Source organism: Castanea sativa, chromosome 11 (assembly GCF_040712315.1).
Source record: "Castanea sativa cultivar Marrone di Chiusa Pesio chromosome 11, ASM4071231v1".
In the NCBI taxonomy this organism is placed as follows: Eukaryota; Viridiplantae; Streptophyta; class Magnoliopsida; order Fagales; family Fagaceae; genus Castanea; species Castanea sativa.
The window spans coordinates 49,059,646-49,086,927 of record NC_134023.1 but is presented as its reverse complement, the minus strand read 5'-3'; the positions used below and the strand labels follow the sequence as shown (position 1 = coordinate 49,086,927).

Genomic DNA, 27,282 nt, shown 5'->3' with positions numbered 1-27,282 from the left:
TTTCCGAGCCGGATTACACGGGCAACCGAATCTGTCCCTTTGGTATGACAGCTTTACCTTCAAAGCTTATGAGTGGCAAGTCATACGGAGTGAGATCTTCCAATTTCAACTTTAGCCCCTTGAATAAGTCAGGATACATGATGTCCGCGCCGCTGCCTTGATCAATCATCACCCTTTTTACATCATAATTCCCTATCCTCAGAGTGACCACCAGGGCGTCATCATGGGGTTGGATGGTCCCAACCTTATCCTTCTCTGAAAATCCTAAGACGGGCACATTCACCTTCAACCTCTTCGGCTTGGAGCCTGCCTCATCAGCCTGGGAGTGCGAAACTGCCATCACCCTAGTGGGACATGAGCCGGTCCTGCCAGGCGCAGCGAAGATAACGTTGATTGTTCCCAAGGGCGGCATAGATGAATTATTCTTCTGATTATTCGAGCCGGACTGACTGCCCTGCCTGTTAGGTTGGTACAGGTGCTGCTTTAATTTTCCTTCACTGACAAGCTACTCCAAGTGGTTCCAGAGGGTCCGACAGTTCTTGGTAGTATGACCCACGTCTTGATGGTACTGACAAAAGAGATTCCGATTCCTCTTCGCGGGGTCCCCCACCATCTTACTAGACCATCTGAAGTAGGGTTCCTTAAGGACCTTCTCTAGTAGCTGGTGGACTGGTTCTCGGAATACAGTATTAATAGCCTGAGTCGCTGTCGAGCAAGACTGCCCGGAGTAATCTCTTCTCGGCTTGCTGTTGTGATATCTGTCCGACCTGAAATCCCTTCTCTCCTGCGGGATAACCTTCGGCTTAGCCTTTCCCTGCTGTTGGTCTTCTTCGACCCTTTTGTACTCGTCAATACGGTATATGAGGCGATGTACACTCCATACGGGCTTTTTGGTCAAGGACTTCCTCAAGTCTTGATCAGTAGGAAGGCCTACCTTAAAGGTATTGCTCGCCACCTCATCAAAATCACCATCTATCTCATTAAACATCTCCTAATACCTGTTGGAGTATGCTTTCAACATCTCGCCCTCCCTCATGGCCATAGATAACAGTGAGTCCAATGGTCGAGGAACTCTGCTGCATGTGATAAACCGTGACGCGAATGCTCTAGTAAGTTCCCCGAACGAACCTACAGACCCCGATTTAAGGCCGTTGAACCACCTCATAGCAACAGGTCCCAAGCTAGAAGGGAAGACCTTGCACATCAAGGTCTCATTGTGAGAATGCACTGCCATTCTCTGGTTAAAGTGGCTCACATGTTCCACCCGATCAGTCCGGCCGTTATAGATGGTGAAGGTGGGTTGGGTGAACCTCCTGGAGAGCCTCCCATTCTCAATCCTACAGGAGAATGGTGATTTGGAGAGTTGGTGTAACGCCCGGCTCATAGCATCGTTTCCCAAGCCCTTGGAGGGGAGCTTCCTGTGCCTACGACCTAGTGGGTCATCCTCTTCGCAAGAGGATGTTTTGCTGGGGGGCGACCATGACCTCGAACTGTAACTACTTCCCTGAGATTCCCCCGAAGAAGTATTAGATGAGGGTGAAGCACGCCTCCGCTTGACGCGACGCAGCTTCTTCTTAAGGTGATTAATCTCCTTCTGCATGGCCTTGGCGTCATCTTCATGGGTGGCCCTGCCTCCACCGTGAGTATGACTTGCTCTAGGATATTCAGTGTGAACGCTACCCTTTCGATCCTCCCGGTGTTCAAGACGTTCGAAAAGATCCTCAGGTTGCGATCCCTGAGATTCTGCATGGTACGAGCCTAAGCCTGCCATGGTGTTCCAGTTCCTCCAACACTAGATTTCCCACAGACGGCGCCAATTGTAAGTGCACAATTGTGCCTGGACCCAAAAATAAACGTGGGCTCAGGCCCAATGAGCCTTAAACATTAAAATTTGTAGAGTGTGGATTCGAAATCTAGTTTAGCGGCGTGGGAAGCTTGATAAACAGACTAGAGTGTTATAATATTTGCAAAAAAATAAACAAATATGACAAAGGAACCTCCTCGGACGTAAGCCGAGGACGATTTATGTATTAACTTTCTTTCTCTTTCAAAGATTACAGTTCTTAGTCCTTGTCTAGCAAAAATGACCGACCCCCTTTCTTTACTCTCTTCCCTTCTTAAATACTTCTTCTTCTTCCCTCTTTATCCACGTGTCACACAAATCTTACCCTTAGATCCTCCCCCCCCCCCTTTTCCACCACCTTCCTGAAGTCTTTAAACAATAGCAAGAAGGTGAATTCTACTGTCTAGGGGTCATTTTCTCATTAATGCAGTCAGGGAGGTAGGTGCAGGGTCTTTAATATGGAGGTAGCAGCCTTTTTCTGAGATATTTTTTTCACACCGTTGCGTCTAGAAGGTATTTAGATCCCCCTCTTAACCAACAGTTTGTCCAGAACACAGCCTATAATCTTCTTAGCGAATCCCAAGGTCATCGCGGGTCTTTCCGAGGGGAAATTAGTCCTCGGACGAATCCTCGAACCTTCGCCTTGTGGGCCTACTTACAATCTTAAAGGCCTTTAGTCAAAAACGGTCTGGCACCCGTCAATAAAGCCCAATGCCCAAATACTTGCTCAGGTCCCTTTACTCCCCACAATACTTCCACTAAATTTTAACATCTCAAAAATTTTCTTCACGTATTTTGGTTTTAGATAATAGTAATGCTTAGGAAGTTGGAATGGTAATATAAGATTTTTTATTTCCTTTCCTTTTGTTATCTCCCCCCCCCCCCCACCCCATTTTCTTGCCTAAAATGGGTGTTCATCAAAAACTGATTAGGCTAAAGATTGCACAACCTCTAGTATGGTTGAAAGTATTTGATTAAAAGTTTCAATTATAGCATATGACATCATTCATTGCCAAAATTTAAATATTGTAACAAGGTTTTAACAAAACTCAATTGCATATTGTTGGGAAATGATGATATTTTTTATCATTCATATAAGTTTTTAATGAGCGGACACCTTTATCAAATAAGTATTAAAATTCTTATACAAATGAGATTAGTTTTGTATGACATACATTTTTTATGTATATAATTTCATTCTTTATCAAATAAAATTTTATCTTAATTTTTATACTCAAGAGGTAGCGCGTGCCTTGCACGTGAAACCCCCACTAGTATTGTTTGACTGCTTCACGTCTTTATTATAATGTCTATTTCATAGTGCTCATTTTCTAATTTGTATGTGACCACACATTATAATACATCTTAATTTTAAAGTACAAGATTGGAGAAGGTGGGGCTCCCCAAGGCAGAAAGATTAACTTGTACGTCAGCATATACGTAACTTTTTTTGACTCAAACAATTATTGACACAACTTGATTAATTATTTAATAAAGACTAATACTCATCTATTTTATTGATCTAAATTATAGAAAACATGTACACACTTTCCATCCTCCCATTCAGAAAGACCCTATATATACAATGTAACCTTACAAGTCCCAACCATAAAAATCTTACTATTCTCTCTGAAAACCCATTTATTCAAGACTTCAAAGCATTATATATATATTTTACATATGGAACAAAAACCCCACATAGCTATTTTTCCAAGTCCAGGGATGGGGCATCTCATCCCTCTTGTAGAGCTTGCAAAGCTACTTGCTCTCCATCACAACTTCCACATCACTTGTATCATTTCCGTACTTGGGTCTCCATCCAAAGCCATGAAAGAGGTCCTTCAAGCCTTGCCCACCAGCATAGACCATGTCTTTCTTCCTTCAGTGAGCTCTGAGGACCTCGAAGGCTTACTACCTGAAGTCCAAACTATTCTCACCATGACCCGTTCATTGCCATCTCTTCGTGACGTGTTAAAGTCTACTCGATTTGCTGCTTTTATCGTTGACACTTTTGGCATGGATGCACTAGATGTTGCTAAGGAATTCAACATCTCACCCTACATCTTCTTCTTGTCAAATGCTTTTGCGTTGTCGTTAGTTTTGAATTTGCCAAAGCTAGATGAGACAATTTCAGGCGAGTATAGAGACCAACCAGAACCATTGAAACTTCCAGGGTGCATACCTATTCACGGTAGAGATCTTGCAGAACCGGTTCAAGATCGAACAAGTGACTGGTATAAAATGTTTCTTCGCACCACAAAACGGATGCGATTAGCCGAGGGTATTATGTTTAATACTTTCATGGAAATGGAAGAAAATGCAATCAAAGCATTGTTAGATGAAGAATCTAAATGTCTCCCACTTTATCCAATTGGACCCATCATTCAAACTGGTTCAAGCAATCAAGTCAAAGGGTCAGACTGCTTAAGATGGTTGGACAATCAGCCACATGGCTCTGTCCTATTTGTTTGTTTTGGGAGTGGTGGGACCCTCTCATATGAACAAACCAATGAGCTAGCCTTTGGATTGGAATTGAGTGAGCAAAAGTTCTTATGGGTTGTAAGAACTCCAAATAATGAATCCGCTGATGCTGCATACCTTAGTGACCAAACCCTTGAAAACAACCCACTTGCTTCCTTACCAAAAGGGTTTGTAGAGAGAACCAAAGGCCAAGGTCTAGTGGTTCCCTCATGGGCACCACAAGTCCAAGTTCTTAGCCACAGTTCCACAGGTGGGTTCTTAAGTCACTGTGGTTGGAATTCGACCCTAGAAAGTATCATGCAAGGCATACCATTAATTGCATGGCCGCTTTTCGCAGAGCAAAGAATGAATGCAGTGCTACTAGCTGAGGATCTAAAAGTGGCACTTAGACCAAAAGCTAATGAGAAAGGCCTAGTGGACCGAGAGGAAATTGCGAAAGTTGTAAAGGGTCTCATGGTTGGAGAAGAGGGGAAGAAAGTTCATAGCCGTATGAAAGATCTAAAGGATGCTGCCGAGAAAGCACTAAGTGCAGAGGGGTCTTCGACAAAGGCACTCACTGATTTAGCATCACATTGGACAAATCAAGCTCGCTTTTAGGACATGATAGCTTTGTTTGGTTTAAATTTCTACTTTTATTCCTTTTTGCTCTTCTGTCTTTGTTCCTCATTTGTCATTAAAATTTTGATTTCTATGCGTTTGGTACTATTCATAAATCATAATATCAACTCCAAATTCTCATAAGAAATGATAATAAAAAGCCGGTCCTAATCAATCGAATCAATAAATATATAAATATATATATATATATATATATAGAGAGAGAGAGAGAGAGAGAGAGAGAGAGAGAGAGAGAGAGAGAGAGAGGGGGTAAAAGCAAACATTTAATACTGGAGTGCATGAGGTTCTACAAAGTGACACATCCTTTGAAATAGTCTTTCAATTTTGTAATAATCTTTTTATTGACTTTCCTCCCACCTTCTCTCATCTCTCCATCTCCCCCATCAAATCCAATTGGCTAACATTAAATTGTCACTAACTTGAAATTGATAACCAATTACTCACGATTAATTCTTTTTCTCAATATTTTGGACTTTCCAAGTTAATTCATCATTCAAAAAAAAAAAAAAAATTCACTATCACTAAATTTACTACTATCTTCCCCACTTTATTCTCTTTTTAACCTTCAGTTGTCTCTTGAAATTTTCAAGAAACCTCAAGTTTTCTAAAACAGTCAAAAAGGACACATGAACGAAATTATCTATACATCACTAGCATCAACTTTTTTCTATTGGTACAATTCCACTTTATGGTAGTCCTTTCATATGTCATATCTAAGAATCAACTCTTATGAGTGATTAGGAAAGCCGTGAGTTTTCATTGTTTTCTTAATTCAACTAGTGTTTAAGGTAAAATTCATCTTTTTAATGAGTCCATTATATAGGTAGCAATCGGTTATGAAGAGTGATTATAAATACTGGGTTAGTGGGTTTGGTTTGAGGGGCACCACAAACCAATATAAGGGGTGAAAAAAAAAATAACCAAAAAGAAAATAGAAAACAAAAAGAAACTGATTTGGCAGATTTCTTCAAAAGTAAAAAATAGCAATTGCGTCACCTCCCACATGATTAGGTAGAAAACATGTGGACTTGCTTTTCAGGTCATTGCACTGCGGGAGAAGGGGACATCACTGGAGTCACCCTCTAGGCCTCCACTTTGCGGAAGGTGCTAGAAAATAATCGTAGTGGGGGGAAAGTTGTTTATTAAAGGCGGAAAAAGTGGCTTTGTAGAGGTTAATGGATTGCTTTAATTTGTTTTATTCAAGTAACTATTCAATTTAACTATTCAAATATTCAAGTAACTATTCAATATTAATAGCTGCTAATTATTATTTTTTATTCCAACTTACAAAAACTATTTTTGCTTAATTTAAGAAAGGACGGATCCAAAGAATACTAGACGGTAAAAGAAAAACAAGAAAAATGGAAATTTAAGTATTAAGGAAATAACTTTCAAAATCGGTAACATTGACCGTAAAATACTCCTCCCCACCCGTAAAACATTTTCCATCTCTATTTTACTTTCAAATAGAAATTTTCCGAATGTGAGCAACAAGTAAAAAATGTATTTTCTATAATATTTTTAAGATCACAACCAAACACTTGAAAATATTTTTCAAAATATTTTTTAAAATGCTACCAAACACCTACAAATATTTTCTTTTTCCGAAAATATTTTCAGCTGAAATCATTTTACACTTGGAAAAATATTTTACACCCAAACCAAACGCACCCTAACAGTAAAAGAAAATAGCATATAACCCATAATACCACCATCACCGAAACAATGACCAGAGGCTTGTTCCTTTGTTGTGACTTTTAATAGGAAATGACTAAAGGTAAAAGGGTTGTTTCCTTTGTTTCCTTTGTTGTTTCCTTTGCTTTTTATTTGTAACTTGTGGCCGTGGTTAACCAAAAAAAAATTTGTGGCAAAATTGCTATAAATTTTTTACCTTTTCTAATGCAAAGAAGTTTCAAACAGCATTTTAGGTGAAAAAAGTTTTTGTATTGCCAAACGTTACTGACTGTGATGTTATTATTATTATTATTATTATTATTATTATTATTATTATTATTATTATTATTATTATTATTATTAAAGAAGTAGGAACATCAATTCCCTATTATTATTAATATTACTTAGTTGAAATTTTAACTAGAGATTAACATATTAGATGAGATAAAGATTTATAAATTTAAACTTTTTAATAAATTATATGAATTTTGGTTATTTATATATATAAATTAATAAAATAGCGGTAAACCCGAAACGGTACACCGGTATTGACCGGTACCCGAAATATATCGTACCGCTGACTAAACCGATACAGCCTCTGGTACGGTATTGACTTCCTTGCTCCTGAATCTTTTTTTTATTTTTTATAATTCTATATTTTATTTGTGTAGTTGGCTCCTCTCTCTCTTCGATCAATCTATTCCTATTTTATTTGGCCAGTCCCTATTAGAAATGAATAATAGGATGAAATTACCCTTTAACTTTAACTCTTGTAATTTTACTTTACTGTTATATAAATCTCCACATGGAACAAAGTCTCACCGAAGAGTTACCCTTTAACTTTAACTCTTGTGATTTTACTTTACTGTTATATAAATCTCCACATGGAACAAAGTCTCACTGAAGAAGAAGCTGGGTTGGTTCTAAGTAGTAATGGAAGCCATGAAAGTAGAATTAATGCATGGATTTTTTTTTTAAGCTCTCTGATTTTTTTTTTTTTTTTTGCTTACTGTGTGGATGTTAAGGACTTAATGTCAAAACTTATTTTGTATAGGTACTATTGTTTTAGTTGTGGGCACAATTTGACGTGTTTTGATATTTGTGTTTGTTGTTCACAAGTAGAGGGATATTGCTCCACTGGATGTGAATGGCGATGTTGGGGAAGATTGTGAGGTACATATCTTTGATATCAAGGTTTCTGATTTCCTTTTATATCAAGTTGTAATAGTTAGTTTCTTTGAAAGCACACAACCTTAGTTTTGTTTGTAGAAAAAAAATTAAGCAAGAGGAGTGCCATATGCAATTTGTGTTTTCCTAAGTCTAACAATTTCTTCTTTTTTCTTTTTTCCTATTTTGTATAGTGACATTTGGTGCTGCCCTATTTAACTAAAAGTGAGTTGTTACTTCCTTTTTTTTGTTTTATTGAAGTTCTTTGTAATTTGTGGAGAAGAAGATAAATGTTACGTTACAAACACCGCCTAAACCCTTATTTTTTTATTTTTTTTTTGTAGTGGTTAATGGAAAATTGTTTTGATGTAGAATGTAACTTCTTTTTCTTTTTTTTCGCTCAGGGATAATTGGTGGTGCCCCTATTTAACTTCAAGTGAGTTTTGTTTTATTGAAGTCATCTACAATTTGTAGAGTTGTGGATAAATGTTATGTTAAATGAAAAATTCTATTGATGAAGCATGTAACTAATTAAAAAATGTCATTGGTATAATTCTAATTGAAAATTCAACTGCAATTTTTTTTTGAAGATAAAAATATGTTCATGTTATTACTTTAACATATGTTCCATATTCTACATAATATTCTCATATAATAGCTTATAACATTATCTGCGCATTGCACAGACCCTCCACTAGTTTTATATAATTGGAATACTTGACCCTTCTGAGAATGTTAGGCAGGCCTGACTAGCTGACTAGTCTTACTTAACCTTTTTAATTTTTCCCGAAATTGCATTTTCCCAACTATTTTATTTTTTAAAGAAGAAAGTTGTAAGTTTTATTAAGTAAGAGTAGCCAAATCAATTAAGATTACAGTATTAAGATATGAAGGAACATTCTCCATCCACACCAAATAATCACTAACATGCTCAACAAGGTTATTAGCAACACCATTAATTTCATGTCTCCAAGTATAACTTGATTAATTATTTGAAGACCAGAGGATAGATGTTTATGTTAGGGACATATTTTATGTAATTGGCTAATCTTTTGACAAAATGCACTTCACTTGTAATTGGGTAGATCTAGGATGGGTTTAGTACTTCAAGAAACATATTGTTCAAGCCAAATATTAAAGCCATGAAGATTGGACCAAGAAACAAGTGAAGAAAAGCTGTTCATTAAAGCTCAAACAAATACCTCAACAGAAACAGTATCTATCGTGATTTAAGAACAAAGCTCGATAGAAGCTGAATCTGTCAAGAACTATGAAATTAGAATTTCTAGATTTGATTTTTGGCCCTAATTGACATGTATGTGTAGGGTTTCTTTTCTAGATCACTGCCATTGAAGAAGTAAAGGACATTGATGAAATTACTTTGACTGAGCTTGTAGGGAACCTTCAAACCTATGAGATAAGATTAGGTTTAATGGGAAAAAGGTGGAAAGAGTGGAAAGACTAGAAACTTGGCTCTTAAGGGTATAGAGGAAGAGATTGGTGACTCTGAAGATGAAGATGAAAGCAATGATGAAGATGAAGATGATGATGAGGATGAGAATGAGGACTTAATGTTCATAGCTAACGAGATTATCAAGCTTCTCCAATATAGGAAAAATGATAAGAACAAAGCCCCTAGAAAATCTGAATCCTCTAGGAAGGGCAAGAATGAAAAACCCTTCATCCAGTGCCATGAGAGCAAAGTTTTTGGTCATATGAGGGTAGAGTGCCCAAACTATTTTATAAAGGAAAAGACCAAGAATTCAAAAGATAAAGTGTTGGTTGCTACCTTGAGTGATTCTGAGAGTGATCTTTCTGCTGAGTATGAGGATGAATGTGGTCATTATATAGCTTTCGCTACCACAACCGATAAGGTGATTGTGGAGAGTGCAAGTGATAGTGAGGATTCTTTTGATGATGAAGTACCCAAGAAGTTGACTTATCAGGAAGCCTATGATAAGCTATGTACTGAATTTATAAAATCTTAAAAGACTTCCCATCTTTGTAGAAAAGAGCTTAATAAGGTAAAAACTGAAAATGATGAACTGTTAGTCAAACTAGATGAGACTACAAGGTTAGTTGAGACTCTTGTTATGGAGAACACCTCATTAGAAGAGAAGGTCAAGAATCTCGAGGTTGAGCTTAGTTAAGCTAGAACTCAAATAGAGAGGATATCTAGTGCAAAGCTTGATGAGGTATTGGGTGCTTAAAAGCCTAGTTCTGATAAGTCTAGCTTAGGATATGCTATTTCCTCCAGCCATTCCTTTTCCATGACTTCTGGATCAAAGACTATCTTTGTGCCCTAATCTTTGAAAGGTGATAAAGGTATGAAATCCAAAACTAATTTGGCTAATTCTAAATTCTTTGTTAGACCTCATTCTAGGAAGTCTAGTAATTCAAAAACTACTCATGTTTGTCACCATTGTGGTGTTTCTAGAGACATTCGTCCTAATTACTTCAAGTTGTATCCTCATAAGCAAGTGTCCAAACGGTTACAGGTTCCCTTTCAAGGTTCAACACCTTTGTTTGGAGAGTTATCAAAAGTTTTGAGTTTTTTAACTCAATTTCAAGAGAATTCTAATTCTTCTATGTCCTTTAGTAGTCATACTAGGACACGTGCCTTTTCATCTTTACGGCCAAAGACTCGTGCTGTGTGGGTTATGAAGGATCCTAAGACTTAATTGTTTGTCCTCTGCTTTAATTCTTTCTATCTAAAGTATGACTTTCTTGCTTGATTTCTTATATCTTTCTGGAATCATGTTTTCATGCATTTGCATCTATCTTCATACTTTCATTTTGTTTATCTATTTTTGTTTAGTTGTTTAGTTTTCAAAATAAAAAAGGAGAAAAAAAATTAGAAAAATACAAAAACAGTACGTGTTTGTGTATATTGGTACTTGTGTATCTTGGATGGCCATTGAAACAAAGTTTCTAAACTTTGTATCTATTGTAGCCAAGATGAGCATTTTAATGCACAACTAAGCAAGTGAGCTTTGTGGCTCGTGTTAGTGATGAGTACGATTAAGTAAAGTTTTATATTTAAGACTCATATCACTCTTTCTGATGGGAGGGACTAGAAAATCCTAAGAGAAATACATAAATAATCATCTCACCACTAAAGCTCGCCAATTATGTATAACAGCTGGGTGATTCGGCATGGCAAAATTGTGATGTTTTGGCTTACATAATTAGGTATTTCTTTTCTCTCTTATATGCCCATGCATAATATGTTCAAAAAGAAAATATACAAAGAATATAAAAAGTAAAAAGAATCAAAATGCTTTTAAAATGATTGTTAGCGTGTTTCTAGGAAATGTGAGAGTTATATGATGTACCTCAATAGTGATAGTCCTCATCAAACAGTAATGATTGTGTGTGAGTGTATTAGATGTTCCCATATCTCAAATCGTCATAATATGATAAACTTGTACACACTCGTTATGTTTTCACACATAGCACGCACACTCTTTGCTACTCTTGATACATGTGCAAGTACAATATGTTTTGGCCATCACAAGGGATACGTGTGTTAATATATACTTGCTAAACTCTCTTAACTTGTTTTTTAAATATAAAATTGGTTAGAATTATTTAGTGTGTTTGTGGATCTAGGAATGCTTTACACTTGTTTGGGTAGCTATCTTATTGCATTCATCTTGTGTGTTTTTGCTTCCTTGGAAAACCTTGCTTCTGTCTTTTCGACAGTTGTTCGATACCTTTTCGACAGCATCTAAACAGCAGCTTGACACAAGTTTCTTCTATCAAGGTTTTTGGTTTTGACCTTGATAGCTAGATCGATCCATCGAGCCAAATTTTTGTACTCTCTGTCTGCTCGATACATTCTCAATAGATTCTCGATCCATCAAGATTTCTGGATAGCTTCTCTATAGATTTTTGACATCTTCTCAATCTGTCGAGACCTTCATGCATGCATTGTTTTTCACATGTTTTGCATCTTTCTATTATCTTGTCATCTATAGCATCTTGTTTCATTACATTCATGCATTCATATGGATTCCTTGTGCCCCCTTGATCATCTTTATGTTTCTTGGGTGAAGTTTTATAACTTCTTGTACCCTTTGTCAATCATGATAAAAAGGGGAAGAAAATGTGGTTTCTTTTTAAGATTATATATGTTAGGGGGAGAAATACATGCCTTTCTAAGGGGGAGTTGTGTTTCATCTTGTTAAGGGGAGTGTTTACCTCATTTGTTGTTATAGGAGCTTCTTTTAGCTTCTTGTACAACGGTCTTGTGACCATCTTATTACATACATTGTACTTTATATATATATATATATGATGATGATGATGATGATGTATGTTTTTTTCACATACCTCTACACATGTTGTTTCTTTTCTCTTTTTATACACACGTTTCTCTATGTATGCAACTTTTATTTCTGTTTCACAAATGATGCATTGATGAGTCTTGTTTAAGTGTTTCAAAAATATAGGTTGTGAAAGTCTACTATGTCATGAACTCTCTTCTTGCAAAGTTTTTCAAGAGTTTGTAGTAGGGTTAGATTTGTTTTGTAATCCAACAAGTGGTTATAAGTCTAGTGATTTAAGACTTCTTTCATGATTCATTTGTTTGTTGTGGTTTTGTCACGGATTGCGAAAGGAGGAGATTGTTAGGGGCATATTTTATGTAATTGACTAATTCTTTGACAAAATGCACTTTACCTGTAATTAAGTAGATCTAGGATAGGTTTAGTACTTCAAGAAACATATTGTTCAAGCCAAGTATTAAAGTCATGAAGATTGGACCAAAAAACAAGTGAAGAAAAACTATTCAATAAAGCTCAATAGATACCTCGACAAAAACAGTATCTATCAAGATTTAAGAACAAAGCTTGATAGAAGCTGAATCTATCAAGATCTACGAAATCAGAATTTCCAGATCTTATTTTTGGCCCTAGTTGACATGTATGTGTAAGGTTTCTTTTCTCACAACTCTAAACATATATAGAGTTTATTTTAAAGGCCATTATACAAGGAGAACACATGTAGAAAGTGACCTAGTACCTTATTCTCTTTGCAAGAAGTTACAGTGTCTTTTGTGCCTTAGGGTTTTGTAACCAAGTACTTCTTGATCTTCATTGTTAATGAATTGAAGAACTTTGCAACATCTTCAAGTTGTTGGTATTAGTCACGTACTGGAATCCATGCAAAATAGTGGCTTTTATATATTGAAAAGTTTAGAGGTTCTAAAGCGGTAGAAAGTTTTTACTGTAAGTTCATTTACGAGGATTGTAAAGTCTAGGAATAAACACTACAAGAAAAGAGTCTACTAGTGAGGGTAAAATGCCCTTGCAAAAATTCAAATATCATCGCAAAAGGTTATTAGTGAGGGCATATAGCCCTCAAAGGCCGTCGTATTTGCTCTTGTTGCTAAAAGAGATTTTGCGACCATACCTTCGCAAATAGATAATTTACGAGGGCAATCCACCATCGTTATTGAACAAATCCGCCCTCACAAATATATTACCAAACGACGAAAAAAATCGACGACTTATTTTTAGCAAAAAAAAGCAATCGTCGTTAACAACTATTTGTGAGGATCTTTATACCCTCACAATTAATTATTTGCAAATTTCAAATTGATGACATACTTTTTAGAGACGAATAGTGTTGTCGTTAAAATTTATTTGTAAGGGCTTTTAACCACTCACAATTTTAGTTAGAAATAATAGTGACGACATTAAGCTATCACTTAAAACGTTTTTGTAAGGGGTTAAGTGGCGTCGCTATTCTATAAATTGCAAGGGACTTTGTTATCGCTGTAAAGTTATTTATGACAAAATTTTTATGCCATCAGTGATAATATTTTATATAATATTTTGAATAATTTATTATTTATTTATTTATAAGTTATTTTATATCATTTTTGTTTAATTATCCTGTAACAATAGTATAAAGATTACTAAAAATTGATCCATCGAAACATAAAAATTCTTATAAGTTCAAACTTTAAAATATATAATATACAAAGAAATCCTGAAATTAAACCATGACATAAAAAATATTGTTTTAAACTTAAACAACTAAAATTATGACAGGATCTATATTACTTTTCCTTTAAGTCACCCTCCAAGTTGTTTTCGACCTCCATGTTATTGTTTAAGTTGTTCTCTTCATCTCTGCTAGTCCTTAAAAAAAAACATTAAACATGAGTTAAAATGAAACAATTAAAGTGAATTTGTATCTGTATCAATATTTCAATAAATAAAGACACATATTACTATATCAAATATAATCATATAATATATCATAAACAACGGTAGTAACTTTTTTTTTATTTTAATTTAACAATAATAATAACTTAATTTGATTACTTAAACCAATATCAAAATTATATATAAATTAAAATAATATAACAATTGTGAAAAATGTAAACCACAAATAATGGTTAGAAAGAGTGCAAGAGAGATAGAGAGAATTTATGACATGTATTTCATTTATACTCACCTTCCATTCTTCATCCATCCATTTATCCACCATCTTTTTTCCAAAAGGGTGTAGGAATGAAGGAAGGACCATTCTCGTAACGATCTTCTTTCTTTGTAAACTTCTTAAAAATAGGATTTTTAATGTGAAACATACAATCAGAATAATGGTGTTTCACATATTCCACAAATGCCTTCTTCACTTAATTGTAACCGCTTTATCTATATGAGGAATATATTTATACACACACACACATACATATATACATACATACATACATACATACATATATATATATATATATATATATATATATATATATATATATATATGTATATATAAAAGTATCCTACTCTTTTCATATAGAATGAAATTTAGACATCCCAAGGATTTTTCAGAAATATATAACATATTCCATTATCAGAAATGACACAACATTCTCTTTATTTGTAGTAGAGATGTTACACCCAACTTTACCATCACAGGATCAAACAACAAAGTTTGGTACCACATATATTTAGTTGGTTATCATCATAATAATCCACATATTTAACACTTCTAGCTATTTCAAATCCGGGTTCTTCAAAACAAACTTTCAATGACTTTCCCAAGTTTCTTTACTCTAATATGCATTTCTTTTGGCCCCCTCAAACTTTTTCTAATAGATTTTTCTTATTAATATATGTTGACATCCAAATATAAATTTCCAAATTATTCCAATCAAAAAATTTTGATTATATTTTACAAAAAAGAAAAAGAAAAGAACAAGATCCCACTTGATAAGCACATTAGAAAGAGCATTTGCATTGGAAGGAACATGAACTATATGACTGTTATCATTAGCATTAACAGCAGCAAGGAGGGCCTCCAGCTTCTCAGGTTTCTCATCATCCTCTTCACCAAAGTCAACGATATCAAGAGCTACACTGTTCTTTTTTAATTTCTTGCCAATTGTCTCCGACGCCTTCTTGTCATATTTGACAGGACTAAACACAGGGTATAAAATAAAAGGTAAGATATAAACAAAAATGAATGAGCTACTCAAAGATCAGATTTTTTACCTTCCCACAAAAATTATAATCCTCTGTTGCTGATGTTTGTTTTGGCGATGCTTAAGAGCCAACTGAGCATAAGTTTTTTACACCCAAAGAACCTTAATTACTAGAACCCCAAGCTAGTAAACTTGTTTCTTTGGTCATTAATCTAGTTCTTGTTCTTGTAATCATAACTATTAAATGAAGGAACAAGTACATTTCATGTTCAGATTTCCAACAACTTGCAGATTATGTCAGATGACACATAAATTTTTTTAAGCAACAAATACAACTTTACATAAAACGCTAACCCCTAAACTTCTCAGGAAAAAAAAATTCATATAATGAGCAATTCAGAAGTAGTTATCCATCTATTCAAATAAAATTCACTAAAGAACAACATATGATAAATCTATAAAGTTTGTAGTAGCTTTCCCTTACCATCCATTTTTGCTTTCTTGTTATCCTTCCACTACCAAAACTCAGAGATCAATGAAACTAAGACTGGGTTAGTTGAAACCTGTAAATCATTAGAAACAAAACGCCGAATAAAAAGAAACTTAAATGCACTTCAAAAGCTACAACTATGTAATACTGAGCGTGTGTTTGGATAACTTGGCGTTTGCGTTTCGATGAAAAATTTCTGCGTTTTTTTTTTTTTTTTTTTTTTTTTCCTTCTGCTGATGCACGATTCAGGAGGGACAGCGGTTACTGTTCATGCTACTGTGCATAAACAGTAGCCGCATTTGCTGACTTTTCAGCACCTCTGTGGGTCCCGTGTACTGTTCACGAGACCCACAAACTTCACTTTACAGAATTTTTTTTATTAAAAATAGGTCTCATGGTACTATTCACACATTTAAAAATTATTTTGGTACAGTGTTTTCAGTTTTCAGTTTTCAGCAATAAGCTCTATCCAAACGGACCCTGATTCTAATAAGCTAGCTTAAAATTTTCAAAACAAATTGCACTGAAAAAAATTTTAAAAAAAGAAAAAGAAAAATAGAAACCTATTTGTTCGTTCAACTCTAAAGTATGATAGGAAAAAAAAAGAAAAAAAAAGAAAAAAGAAAAAACAAAGCATCACATGCTCTACATTACAAAAGAGAGAGCGTTATGGAACATTTCGTCAAACAAATGGTAGGCATAACTTAAACCCACTTTTATTCCTAAATACAAAAGGAGAAAATCGAATTTCTCATTTTCTTCGTGCCCATATAGTGTTGTCCACATCAAGATTAATGCTTTTTAAAAAACTTTTTATCCCAATCGGGTTCTCTGATTTAAACCCACAAATTTTCAGTCCTAAACATAATTTTCCTACCCATAGATTCAAAGAAGAAGAAGAAAAAAGGACTTACCCTCCAACCTTGCTTCACCGAAAGGAGGAGTCTTTTTTCTTGCAAAAATGGTCTCCACCGGTTGGATACTTGGAAGCTAGATACAAGGAGAGAGCTAGTGAGTGCTAGAGAGACTTACCTTGCTTTGGGTAGGGTTTGTGGTTTTGTGTAGTATCTTTGTGCTTGAAATATTGGAAAAGAAATGGTGGGTTTTGAGTAAAGAAGAATAGAGGAGGGGAAGTGGGCTAAGGAAGATCCATGAGAGAGAGAGAGAGAGAGAGAGAGAGGGAGAGGGAGAGGGAGAGAAAATGTGGGCGAGAGGAAAATATCTGAAGTAAAGAAGTGGGAGATCAAAAATGAGAGGCCAAAGTGGTGGGAAGCTGAAAAAAAATAAGTGGGAAGTCTGAAAATTTTTAAGTGGTATGAGGGACTTATTGTGACGAAAATGGAACTTATTGCAGCGGCCAAAACCGCTGTAATAAGTTTGAAACCTATTATGGCGAATTTTTCACTTATTGCAACGAATTTAAACTGCCACAATAAGTCATGAAATTTTCAATTTTTTTTTGAAAATTTTAAAATCTTGGTTTTTTACTTTAGACCTATAGCAACAGTTTTAGAACCGCCGTAATAGCCTCTTAAAACCGCCGTAATAGGCCTTTAGGGATTTTTTTCCCTCCACTAAAAGTAATAAAATATAATTTAATACTAAAAATTTATAAAATATAATTTAATAATTAATAAAAATATAATATGAAACTCTAGGACCAAAATTAATAATATATAATTTAATAATCATTAAAATGACTGAAGTAACCCTAAGACTAAAAAAAGGCAAGATACCCCATAGAGGTTCAACCAAGTCAGATTTTTTATTTTTTGGATACTTACAGTCATTGTGGAAGCTTCCGTCAGATCTTGAGCTTGCATTCCCATTTCTTCTTCTTCTCTTTCTTTCTTTCTTTATGTATTTTTGTTGATTTTGCATTTTTGCTCTTCTGAAGTCTGCTATTCTTTGCAGATGAGATGATGAAGATGAACTTTTAGTTTTTTCAATCACGGTCTCCTATTAGACAGTAAATGCTTGGCTGTCAAAGTGTCAAGTGTCAACACTTACTTCTTTTACTTGTACCAAATGCTTGGCTGTCAACCATTTACTTGGGCCTTGTATTAGAATTCAGCTAATTTTTCAACGAGCAAGTTTGACAATCTTCCAGATTTTACGATTTTGTTTTTTAAATTTTAAATTTCATAAGTAGTTGACCGTTTAAATGGACTTTGGTTGTTGGGAACAACTTAAAGATTAATTTAAATATAGACTTGCACAAAAATGTTAAGGATATATATCCATCTCTTCCTAAATTAAAACAATTTCCATTATGTTATTAACTCCCTTGATTAAGAAACTTGATATCTAATTTATGTTTGCTTATAATTTAATATTTCGTATTTATCTTATGAAAGTTATGATATAAAAAATACATTTGAAAGATAAATTTCAATATTTATTTTGGCTATTTTAGTCATTTTTCTCCTTTTATTAATTTAATATATTTATTTATCTTTTAAAAAATTTAAATTCATTATGATGTCATCACGATTCAACCTTGGTACGACCTTCAAAACTTTAAACCCCTTTCTTTTACGGTTCATTGAATGGTTCGATACTGAAAATTATGCTTAAAATTGCAACTAATTTTCTAAGGATTGTATTGGTAGCTTAACGCATATAGTTCTTGAGCTACTAATTTAACTAAATTTCCCCTACTCGTCCAAGATAGACATTTGTTACTCCACCCATTTAATGTGGATTACATCTTCTTATTTAAAATGTCAAGTCTTTTGTTTTCTTGACTTTCACGTTTTTGAAGAAATAATTTAGTATTTTAAGCATATTTGGATTCTTCTTTCTTTTGATAGTGTTCTTCAATAATTAAAAGTCCAACCAATTAATTAAAACTAGTCCCATATGATATACTGGATAGTTAGCAAATGTTAAATATCTTCACTTTGTTCAATGTTACCATGAGTTAAAAAACAAATGAAAATCAATAATTCTAGTTTCAAAGGGCCAAATGGACCGAATAGGATCGGAGTGGACCAAATAAGACCAAATAGGACCAAAGTGAGCAGAATGGATAGAAGAAGATTGAATGGGGATTGAAGTATACATAATGGACCAAAGTGGACTATATGGGACCAAAGTGAACCGAATAAGATCAATGTGGGCTCAAAAGGACCAAATTCAATTGACTAGAACAAAAGTGGACGGAATGGACCGAATAGAACCAAAGTAGACTGAATAGGACCGAAGTGGACAGAATAGACCTAGTAGGACCAAAGTAAACCCAATAGGACCAATGTGGACTGAATATGATCAAAGTGGACTGAATAAGACCGAATGGACTGAATAGGACCAAAGTGGACCGAAAAGACCAAATGGACCAAACATGACTCAAGTGGACTGAATAGGACTAAAGAGGACCGAAGTACACAACAGAAATATAAGAGAAACATATTTGTAATGGTGGTAAAATTTAGTTTAAAAATCAAATAAATAAAGTAATGATGTTGTGAAGTTTTCAAAGTGTGGTATCAAATATAGATATATAATATATATATATATATATATATATATATATATTTATATGATATTTGTAAGTGCACGATTGCACCTGGACCCAAAGACAACTGTGGGCTCAGGCCCAATGAGCCTTAAACAATGAAATTTGTAGAGTGTGGGAATGAAATCTAGTTTAAGGATGCGAGGGATTTATTGAACAGGCTAAAGTACAATAATAATTGCAAATGATAAATGATTATTGCAAAAGGGCTTCCTCGGACATAAGCCGAGGATAATTTCTTTATTATTTCTCTTTCTTCCTTCAAGGTTACAATGCTAGGTTTCTTCCTTCGTCTCCCCTCCCCTTTTCTTAGGCCTCTACCCATTTTTAAATACTTATTCCATTGGTACTTTATCCACGTGTTTCCCAAATCCTTTCTTGCCTAGAAGGTTCCATTCTACTGCTCAGGGGTCACTTCCCCATTAATGCGGCCTGGGAAGTGGGTGCAGGGTCTTTAATGTGGAGGTAGCAATCTTTTCCTAAGATATTTTTCTACCATTGGCGCCTCTAGAGGGTACAGGGATCCCCCCTTTAACCAACAGTCCTTTTGGAACTCTATCTTGATCATTCTAGCGAGACTCCAAGTCTTCTTGGGCCTATTCGAGGAGAAACTCATCCTCGAATGTATCCTCGAACCCTCGGCGCATGGGCTGATTTGTAGTTTTAACAGGCTTTTTATCAAGAGCAGGTTGGCCCTCCTTGTTAGAGCCCAAAGGCCCAAAAATGCCTACTTGGGTCCTTTCACTCCCCATAATATTAATTAATTCTTATTTAAGCATGCAATTCATGCATCACAAATAAATATAGGACATTTAATGTTTGGTACCTTGTTGTCAGATTAAGTTCAGATATATTTGGCATCATAAAAAGGGTTCATGCAGTTGTTATTGTAGTTGAATTTCTGGTTTGATTTCATGGGCTCCACGCATATTTGGCATGTGAAAATTGGATAAATGGTGTGTTTCTTCTTCTATATGTCTCGTTAATGTTCCACGGTGGGTTTCCCACGGTTTGAAAGTTGAGACTACAACTACAATGTTGTTTAATTTTTCTAAGAGTATTCTTGCTTTTTATATGGATGTATGGGTCAAGTTTAGCTTAATTCTTTTAATTTTATATGTTTTTAGGAGAGTAAATCAACTACACATCCTTTACTGTGAAGGAATTTGTGTTGCATATGAACATGCTTCGGAAGCAAGTCAAAGATTTGCACGCCACTCTAAGAAAAAAATTCCTAATGGGTGTAAATACAAGCTACGTATTGGGTATTAAAAGGAATAGTTGACATTTGATTAGTTTTTGTAAAATAAAAGAATTAAAAAAATGTGTCAAATAAATAAAAATTAAAAAAAAAGTTTATGTGAAAAATTGTGAGGTTACCAAAGTTAACGTGGCATAATATGAAAGAGTCCAAAAAAAAAAAATCAAATGTTTTTGGCTATATATATATATATATATATATATATATATATATATATATATATATATATATATATATAGACACACATAAATGCATTATATAACTAGATAAATTATACTATTTAAATTAAATTAAAAAAGACAACATCATCTGCATAGAATTATTATGTGTCTGCATGTCTCCCATACTTAGAATTAAAAAAAAAAAAAAAAAAACCTATCGGATTTATAATCTTTCAATAAAATTTTACTTAATCTTTTTTGGGACCAACTAAAATTGACTTAAGAAATTCCTATGCATGCATACTAATGATAGTTAGTCTATGATTTTTGGTGCATTCAACCTTTGAAAATTCTCAAATAAAATTTTGAAAAATCACCACCAATATAATTTGTATTAGTTCATTGCAATGTGATCCCAAACTGCATTTGCAAATATGGGATTATGATGTTAATGAATACTAGCCTCATTACATGTGCTCTACACATGCGATGATACTCTTTTATTATTTTGAGTTTAATGTAATTTTTCTATTTAAATTTATCTATTATTAATGGAGTTACATGGAAATGAATTTTTAAGAAATTAAAATTTAGAATTTGAAATATAGTAATCTACTAGGTTTAGTGTGGGCTATTTATTAAGAAAAAAAAATTACGCATGTTTTTTTTTAGGAGCATTTTTGACATTTTCTGAAGGCATAACTAACTTTTTAAATCCTCTAAGTATATAGAGATAAACTTAGATTAAGCATCCCCCCCCCCTCCCCCTCCCTAGATTTGGAATATTTCTTAGCTCCATGCTTGAACCTCTGTAATTTCACTTGAGTAAGTGTTTAGCGATGGTCGTGCAATGTAGTTTCACTCGAGTTAGTATCTAACGATGGTCGTGGAAACTAACGAGGATAGACAATTATGCCAATTTCAATTAGTCACGTCTCATTGACCTCCACCCTCCCTTAGTAGAAAGTTTAAAAATAGAACTCAAACCTAAAAAAGAAACCTCAGACGAGGAAACATAACATTAGGTCCTGAGCCAAATAAACGATGAATATGTACGGTTATTAAGAGAACTTTACTTTACAGTAGACATAACCATAATCTTTGTCCCGAGCCAAACAAACTATAAATATGTAGAACTTTTCATCAAACTATAAATAAATATGTAGAGCTACTTTGCAGTAGACATAACCATAATTTCTGCTTCTACAATCAAGGTATCTTCAACAAGAAACCCCTTGGATGCATCCTCGAGATCTTTTCGTGACAAAAGTTGCGGAAAACCCCAGTCGATACATGAGGCAGAGAACCAGTGTTTAGCTGTGAGGGGAAAAAAATGTTAAGAAAGCTTATAATAGAGGAAAGCAAATAAAAGAGAACAAACAGCACATTCTTTTCTCTCAAAAAAAAAGAAAAAAGAAAAGAAAAAAAAAGCACATTCTTCTCTCAAGAATAAAAGAAGAAAATGACCAATATAATTCATCAACCTCTTTCTTCTGCATGTTTATTGTTAATTTGGTCCCTTATCCGCAGCTTAAAATCCACAAAAAATTTTCGCTCTGGTGCAACACAATCTATTGAGTCGAGGAAAACGGAAATCGCTTTGGGTGCTTCATTATGAAATCCATTGGGATAAATCAGTATTTTCCTGGATTCAATAAAAAGAGTTAAAAAATAATAGTTAATAAGTTTAGCATTTAGCAATGGTAGCTTTCCCTTTTATAACAATAAAATTTTAACTTCTAATAATAAAAATACCATTTTAATTCTCCAACAACGTATACTTGAGAGGCATATAATACTTTATCTTTTTTCGAAAAGTTTTCAATCTTCCAAGTCATAATTCGATTGGGAGGTTCATTTATCATGGTAAGACACTCTCGTTTTGCACTACGTTCATGAACAAAAACCTCCACACCAAATACGCAACAATCATTGACAAGGTATCCATTTGAAATAACATTGAAAGAATCAAGAGGGAGAAATTTGTCGAAACCCCATTCAGTCTTTATATCATGGAATCTTCTAATTGCCCCTTCAACATCTACAAAATTAAATATATGGCAATCAATTAGTCTTGTACCAAAACAAAATTCTTAATTTTTTTTTTACAACCGTAGTTAATGTGAAAGTGATATTATACTTAACTAATCTATCACCCTCAACATGTTATGAAAAAATTTACGAAAATTGTTGATTTGGTAGAATTTTTTGCATAGCAAACACGCGTGCATGTTTATGCATGTGTATAAATTATTAGAGAGAAAACCTTGAATGATCAAGAACTTGTCCCGTATCTGATCATATACAAACAATTTGAAGCTGGCATTAACCTCCCATCCGAGAGGAGATTTTTCTGTACCAACAATTGACAAATAAATGGAGATGTGACCAGTCCCATTCATTTTCTCATTTCCTTTTGGATAGAGAGACAACCTCCTACAAAAGAAGATATGGTAGATAATGAGGCTCAAATTCATATTTTAAAGAACATAGAATATTGAGGCATTAGAACCCACCATTTGTGGCCGCCAACTTCAAAAACACCAGAGTCATACTTTTCAACCCCAGTCTCACACAGTAAAGAGTATGACTGTATTTTTAGTAAGTAATGAGCTGGCCGAAAATGTCTTGCTATTCTTGTGATAGCTGCAATACATTAAGATTATTTAGACACAATTCTAGTAAATATTGGGCAGCCAAAGTATGATTGTTTCTATTAATTTAAGAATGAGAATTATACAAAAATTCAAGAATAAATTAATAAATAAAAAATAAAATTGGTGGTTTATTCAGTGTTAAAAATAAATTATAATAAAATAATCGATACGTTTTTTGTGTCTTAACACATTTCAACTCAATCATCAATCAAAACGTAACTTGATATCCCATTAGGTCCTAACATTCATTTATGATTGAATTTGTATTAAATTTTGCAGAAATGTCTCTCAACTCTAAATTCAATTACTACCCACCACCGCACATCTTTGATGTGATGGTCATTTCACAAGTATAAGTACTTGTGGGGTGTGGGGGGCAAATACCGAGGTTCAAGGTTCCAAGAGGAAACTTCACACACATATACACTTAGATTAGGTTAGAGTAGAATACTATATTGTATACAAAAAAAAAAATTCAATTACTATCCTAAATTATCCAATTTGAATAAAATTATGATGTTTTATCCCATTTAACACCTATTTCCAAACCCCCAAAATCAAAGAGAGAGAAAACCTTAAGAATTAAAAAATTAATTGTTAAATGACATTGACAGAAAGATATAATTTTAAGAAAATACAAAACCAAAAAAATAGCTCTTTTAATTCAACTTTGCCGAAATTTTTTAAGATTTTTTTTTTACTCACCATATTTACAGAATGAAAAAAAAAAAAGATTTTAAGAGAATGTTTTGTTTCTCATTTTTCTAAGCCATATTAGCACCCAAACATACAGACATCTTATAAGTGAAATTAGTAAAATAACTAGTAAAATCAGGAAAATGAAAATAAAATTAACTCTTCTGAAAGTTTAAATATCTTTCTAATCAAGAAAATAAAATTATTAAAAAGATTTTTCAAAAAATTTTATTTTGCACGAAATGAATTCAAAAGAGAGAACATGAATGGATGGGAGCATCTCAAGGTACTGCTGGTTCGTGGATGAGTTGACAACACTTCTTAAGGTGGTTAACATTTTCGTTATAATATAGCAAGACTTGATTTTAGGTAATTATTATTATTATTATTATAATTATTTGTTTTGGGGGTGAGCCAATGTTGTGGATTAGTTATTTATTTCCATTTTTTTATATCTTCGGATTAAACTTAATTCTTGAGAGGGACTTAGGAGTAACTTTTGGAGACCAAACTTTAATTTTAATTACCTCTACTATTGAAAGAACTATGCATACAATATGAAAAAAAAAAAAAAAAAAATTAGAGGTTGGGTGCCATGGCCCTTCTTGGTCTAACACTACAAAAAACGCATTTTTGGGCAGCGTTTTTTAGCCGCGTTTTTGTAAAATGCAGCTACAGACAGGGATTTTGAACCGCATTTATGAAAAACGCAGCTCGAGGAAAAACGTATAGCCGTGTTTACTAAACGCGGCTATAGACCCGCTCTGAAGTTGCGTTCTTGGGTGTTGAGGCTGCGTTTGGCTGGTAGGACTTAAGCCGTGTTTTTAGAAATGCGGCTCCAGGGATTTTTTTAAATTCTTTTCATTATTTCTGGAGCTGCGTTTAAAAAACGCAGCTCCAGACATGTTGAAGCTACGTTTTACTAAACGCAGTTATAACTGGGGTTCTGTCCAAGATTTTTTATCTCTTTCTTTAATCGTCCAACTTGAAATCACAATGAATCCATCCAATACTGTGATAAAACTTAAAATTTCAAAGTACCATATTTGTGAGTTACACAATTCCAAAATCATTTATTAAATCCAAAGTTGAACCATTTTCCATTAATAAACGGGTCTTAACTTTACTCTTAGATCTACCAAAAAAACCTTATATTTTTAGAGATAATAATAATAATAATAATAACTTATAGGATTTAAGATTGTTGCTAATGAAATCTTACAGATTTTCTGGTTTCAAATTAAATATCGAACTTTAAAAGTATATCAATTTAAAATCTAAACTTTTTAGGTTTGATCATACAATTTGATTGAGGGTATAAATTCATACAATTTTAAAAGTATAAAATTCACTTTGAAATTAATTAGACTTAGGGTTTAATATATCAATATTTATATATATATATATATAATTTAATTCCTGAATTGGAATTTTGGCACATCATACTTTCTTTAAATGGTAGATTATATAGTTTTATATACAAACAAGATCATAATAAATGGTTACAAATATTTACCATAGTTATCTAAATTTCATATCTAGACAAAATAAATAAAAAATAGAAAAAAATTATATTAAGTTAAACTCTTCCATCATGGCTGGTTACCGACTACTGTTAATGTATAACTACACTATGACACTATAAATCCGTTTGGTTGAAGGGATGAAAAATTGAGAGGATAGAAAATGGTAAAATGATTGAAAATTGGGAGGATATAAAAGATTTTAATTTTCCTTATTTTTGTTTGGTTGGGAGTGGAAAAATGGAGGGATGAAAAAAGTGAAATTGTATAAATTTACGCATATACCCTTATTAAAAAATGATGCACAATTAAAACCAAAAAAGTGAACTAAAAAAAATCAATCACCTAAATTTATTAAAAAAATAAAAATCATGTCCATAAAAAAATCACATCTAGAAAAGAAAAAAAAAAAAAAAAAACCCACAAAAGAAAGCAAGAGAAAAAAGAAAATACTGGACAAGCCTGGCCAATAAATCAAAAGGAAGAAGAAGAACAGGCAGGCAACGCCTGCCAAAAAAAAAACCAGGCAACATCCAAGAGGAAACAAAAAGAAGAAAAATAATGTGTGAAGAAAAGCAACGTGGATGCATTTTCGTCCAAAAATGATGCCCAAAGTATATGAATTTCCTTAATTTTACTCTACGGTTGTACTCAACCGTAGAAAATTAAGCTTTTATTTACATTTTTTAATGACTGTAGATATAAATATGTTGAAAAAATTCGAGTTTGTTGTAGTGTTCTCTCCATTTTGAAAATAAAACTTTTTTGTGAGCCTAGGGAAAAAACACATGGGTCACACAATTTATTTTCCTTCCTTTCCACCCAAACAAATACACTCAAAAAAAAAATTTCCTTACCGTTTTCTCTCCAAAGTTTTCCATTCACCCTACTTTACCTTCAAACAAATGCACCCTATCTGATTATATCCTTTCATTAGTGATGCTGGCGAAGCAAAAGATTGAAGAAAAATTATAGTTCTTCTAATTGCTTATTCTTTAAGAGGAGAAGTTAGGATTTAAATATAATAATAATAAAATAAAAAAAAAAGAACATGAACTATACAATCATTTCATGGATTTGGGTTGGGGTTTCGGAAGGTTTCTTTTCTTCCATTCAGGCCCTATGCCATCAAAGAGCTCCAACGTAAAGTAGGCAAGAAAATATGACAATATATATGTGTACCTTTATATTAAAATAAAATAAATAATAAAAAAAAAGTGTCAAATAAACATTCAAGAACGAAAAAGAACATACCGAATTCGCCGGACTTGTTTTCCATGAATTTGGGTTTTGGTTTGTCAAAATCCTCTTTATTTAAAGCTATTGATAATATGCACTATTTATAGAGGAATGTCAACAGGCTTGTGTGCTCCACAACAATACCATACCACTTTCCACACGGAACAGTACGTGTGGTTGGTTGGAAGGAAAGAATAGAGAAGGGTCGAGATGCAAGAAAAAAGAAGGATCTAAGCTTAATTTGATTGGAGAGGGGAGAAGAATTGGAGAATTGGGTTTTCTTTTAGTATGCATAAAGAAACTTTTTTTTTAAACAACGATGCATAAAGAAACTATGATAGTACGATGTTTGATCAAAGTTGATTCTAGTGGGTTTCGCAACCTCTTTTTTTAGTCGAGATACCTTTTTTTTTAGTCAAGTTACTTGTTTAAATCCACTTTTTAAGTGCAAGTTGAAAATAACATGAATCAAATTGACTATTATCAAAATATATAGGCCAAATAGATAGTGACTCCA

The 27,282-nt window shown here is 33.7% G+C and overlaps 2 protein-coding genes and 1 long non-coding RNA gene across 3 annotated transcripts; 1 reads left to right on the top strand and 2 right to left on the bottom strand.

Moving 5' to 3' along the window:
• The first annotated feature begins 3,389 nt into the window (after positions 1-3,389).
• LOC142615657 (hydroquinone glucosyltransferase-like) lies at positions 3,390-5,069 on the top strand. The gene has a single exon (XM_075788397.1). The coding sequence runs from the start codon at positions 3,524-3,526 to the stop codon at positions 4,919-4,921; it is 1,398 nt and encodes a 465-aa protein (XP_075644512.1). The 5' UTR covers positions 3,390-3,523; the 3' UTR covers positions 4,922-5,069.
• Positions 5,070-15,006: 9,937 nt separating this feature from the next.
• LOC142617674 (uncharacterized) lies at positions 15,007-16,940 on the bottom strand. Its single transcript, XR_012841019.1, has 3 exons — positions 16,626-16,940; positions 15,292-15,458; positions 15,007-15,216 (listed from the first exon to the last, which is right to left on the bottom strand). It is a non-coding gene; the product is annotated as an uncharacterized LOC142617674 (long non-coding RNA).
• A 4,644-nt stretch (positions 16,941-21,584) lies between these two features.
• Positions 21,585-26,824, bottom strand: LOC142614545 (ubiquitin C-terminal hydrolase 12-like). The gene is made up of 6 exons (XM_075787079.1): positions 26,781-26,824; positions 23,167-23,296; positions 22,917-23,086; positions 22,406-22,691; positions 22,135-22,295; positions 21,585-21,967 (listed from the first exon to the last, which is right to left on the bottom strand). Exons 1-6 carry the CDS (start codon positions 26,803-26,805, stop codon positions 21,819-21,821), a joined length of 921 nt encoding a protein of 306 aa, XP_075643194.1. The 5' UTR covers positions 26,806-26,824; the 3' UTR covers positions 21,585-21,818.
• Between the last annotated feature and the right edge of the window lie 458 nt (positions 26,825-27,282).

Excerpts from the sequence above, each read along its gene's own strand:
- LOC142615657 (XM_075788397.1), top strand. The coding sequence starts at position 3,524 with ATGGAACAAAAACCCCACATAGCTATTTTTCCAAGTCCAGGGATGGGG.
- LOC142614545 (XM_075787079.1), bottom strand. The coding sequence starts at position 26,805 with ATGGAAAACAAGTCCGGCGAATTCG. Across the intron at positions 23,297-26,780 it reads AAACAAGTCCGGCGAATTCG|CTATCACAAGAATAGCAAGA; the intron begins GTATGTTCTTTT and ends AATGTATTGCAG. Across the intron at positions 22,692-22,916 it reads CAAGTTCTTGATCATTCAAG|ATGTTGAAGGGGCAATTAGA; the intron begins GTTTTCTCTCTA and ends TTAATTTTGTAG.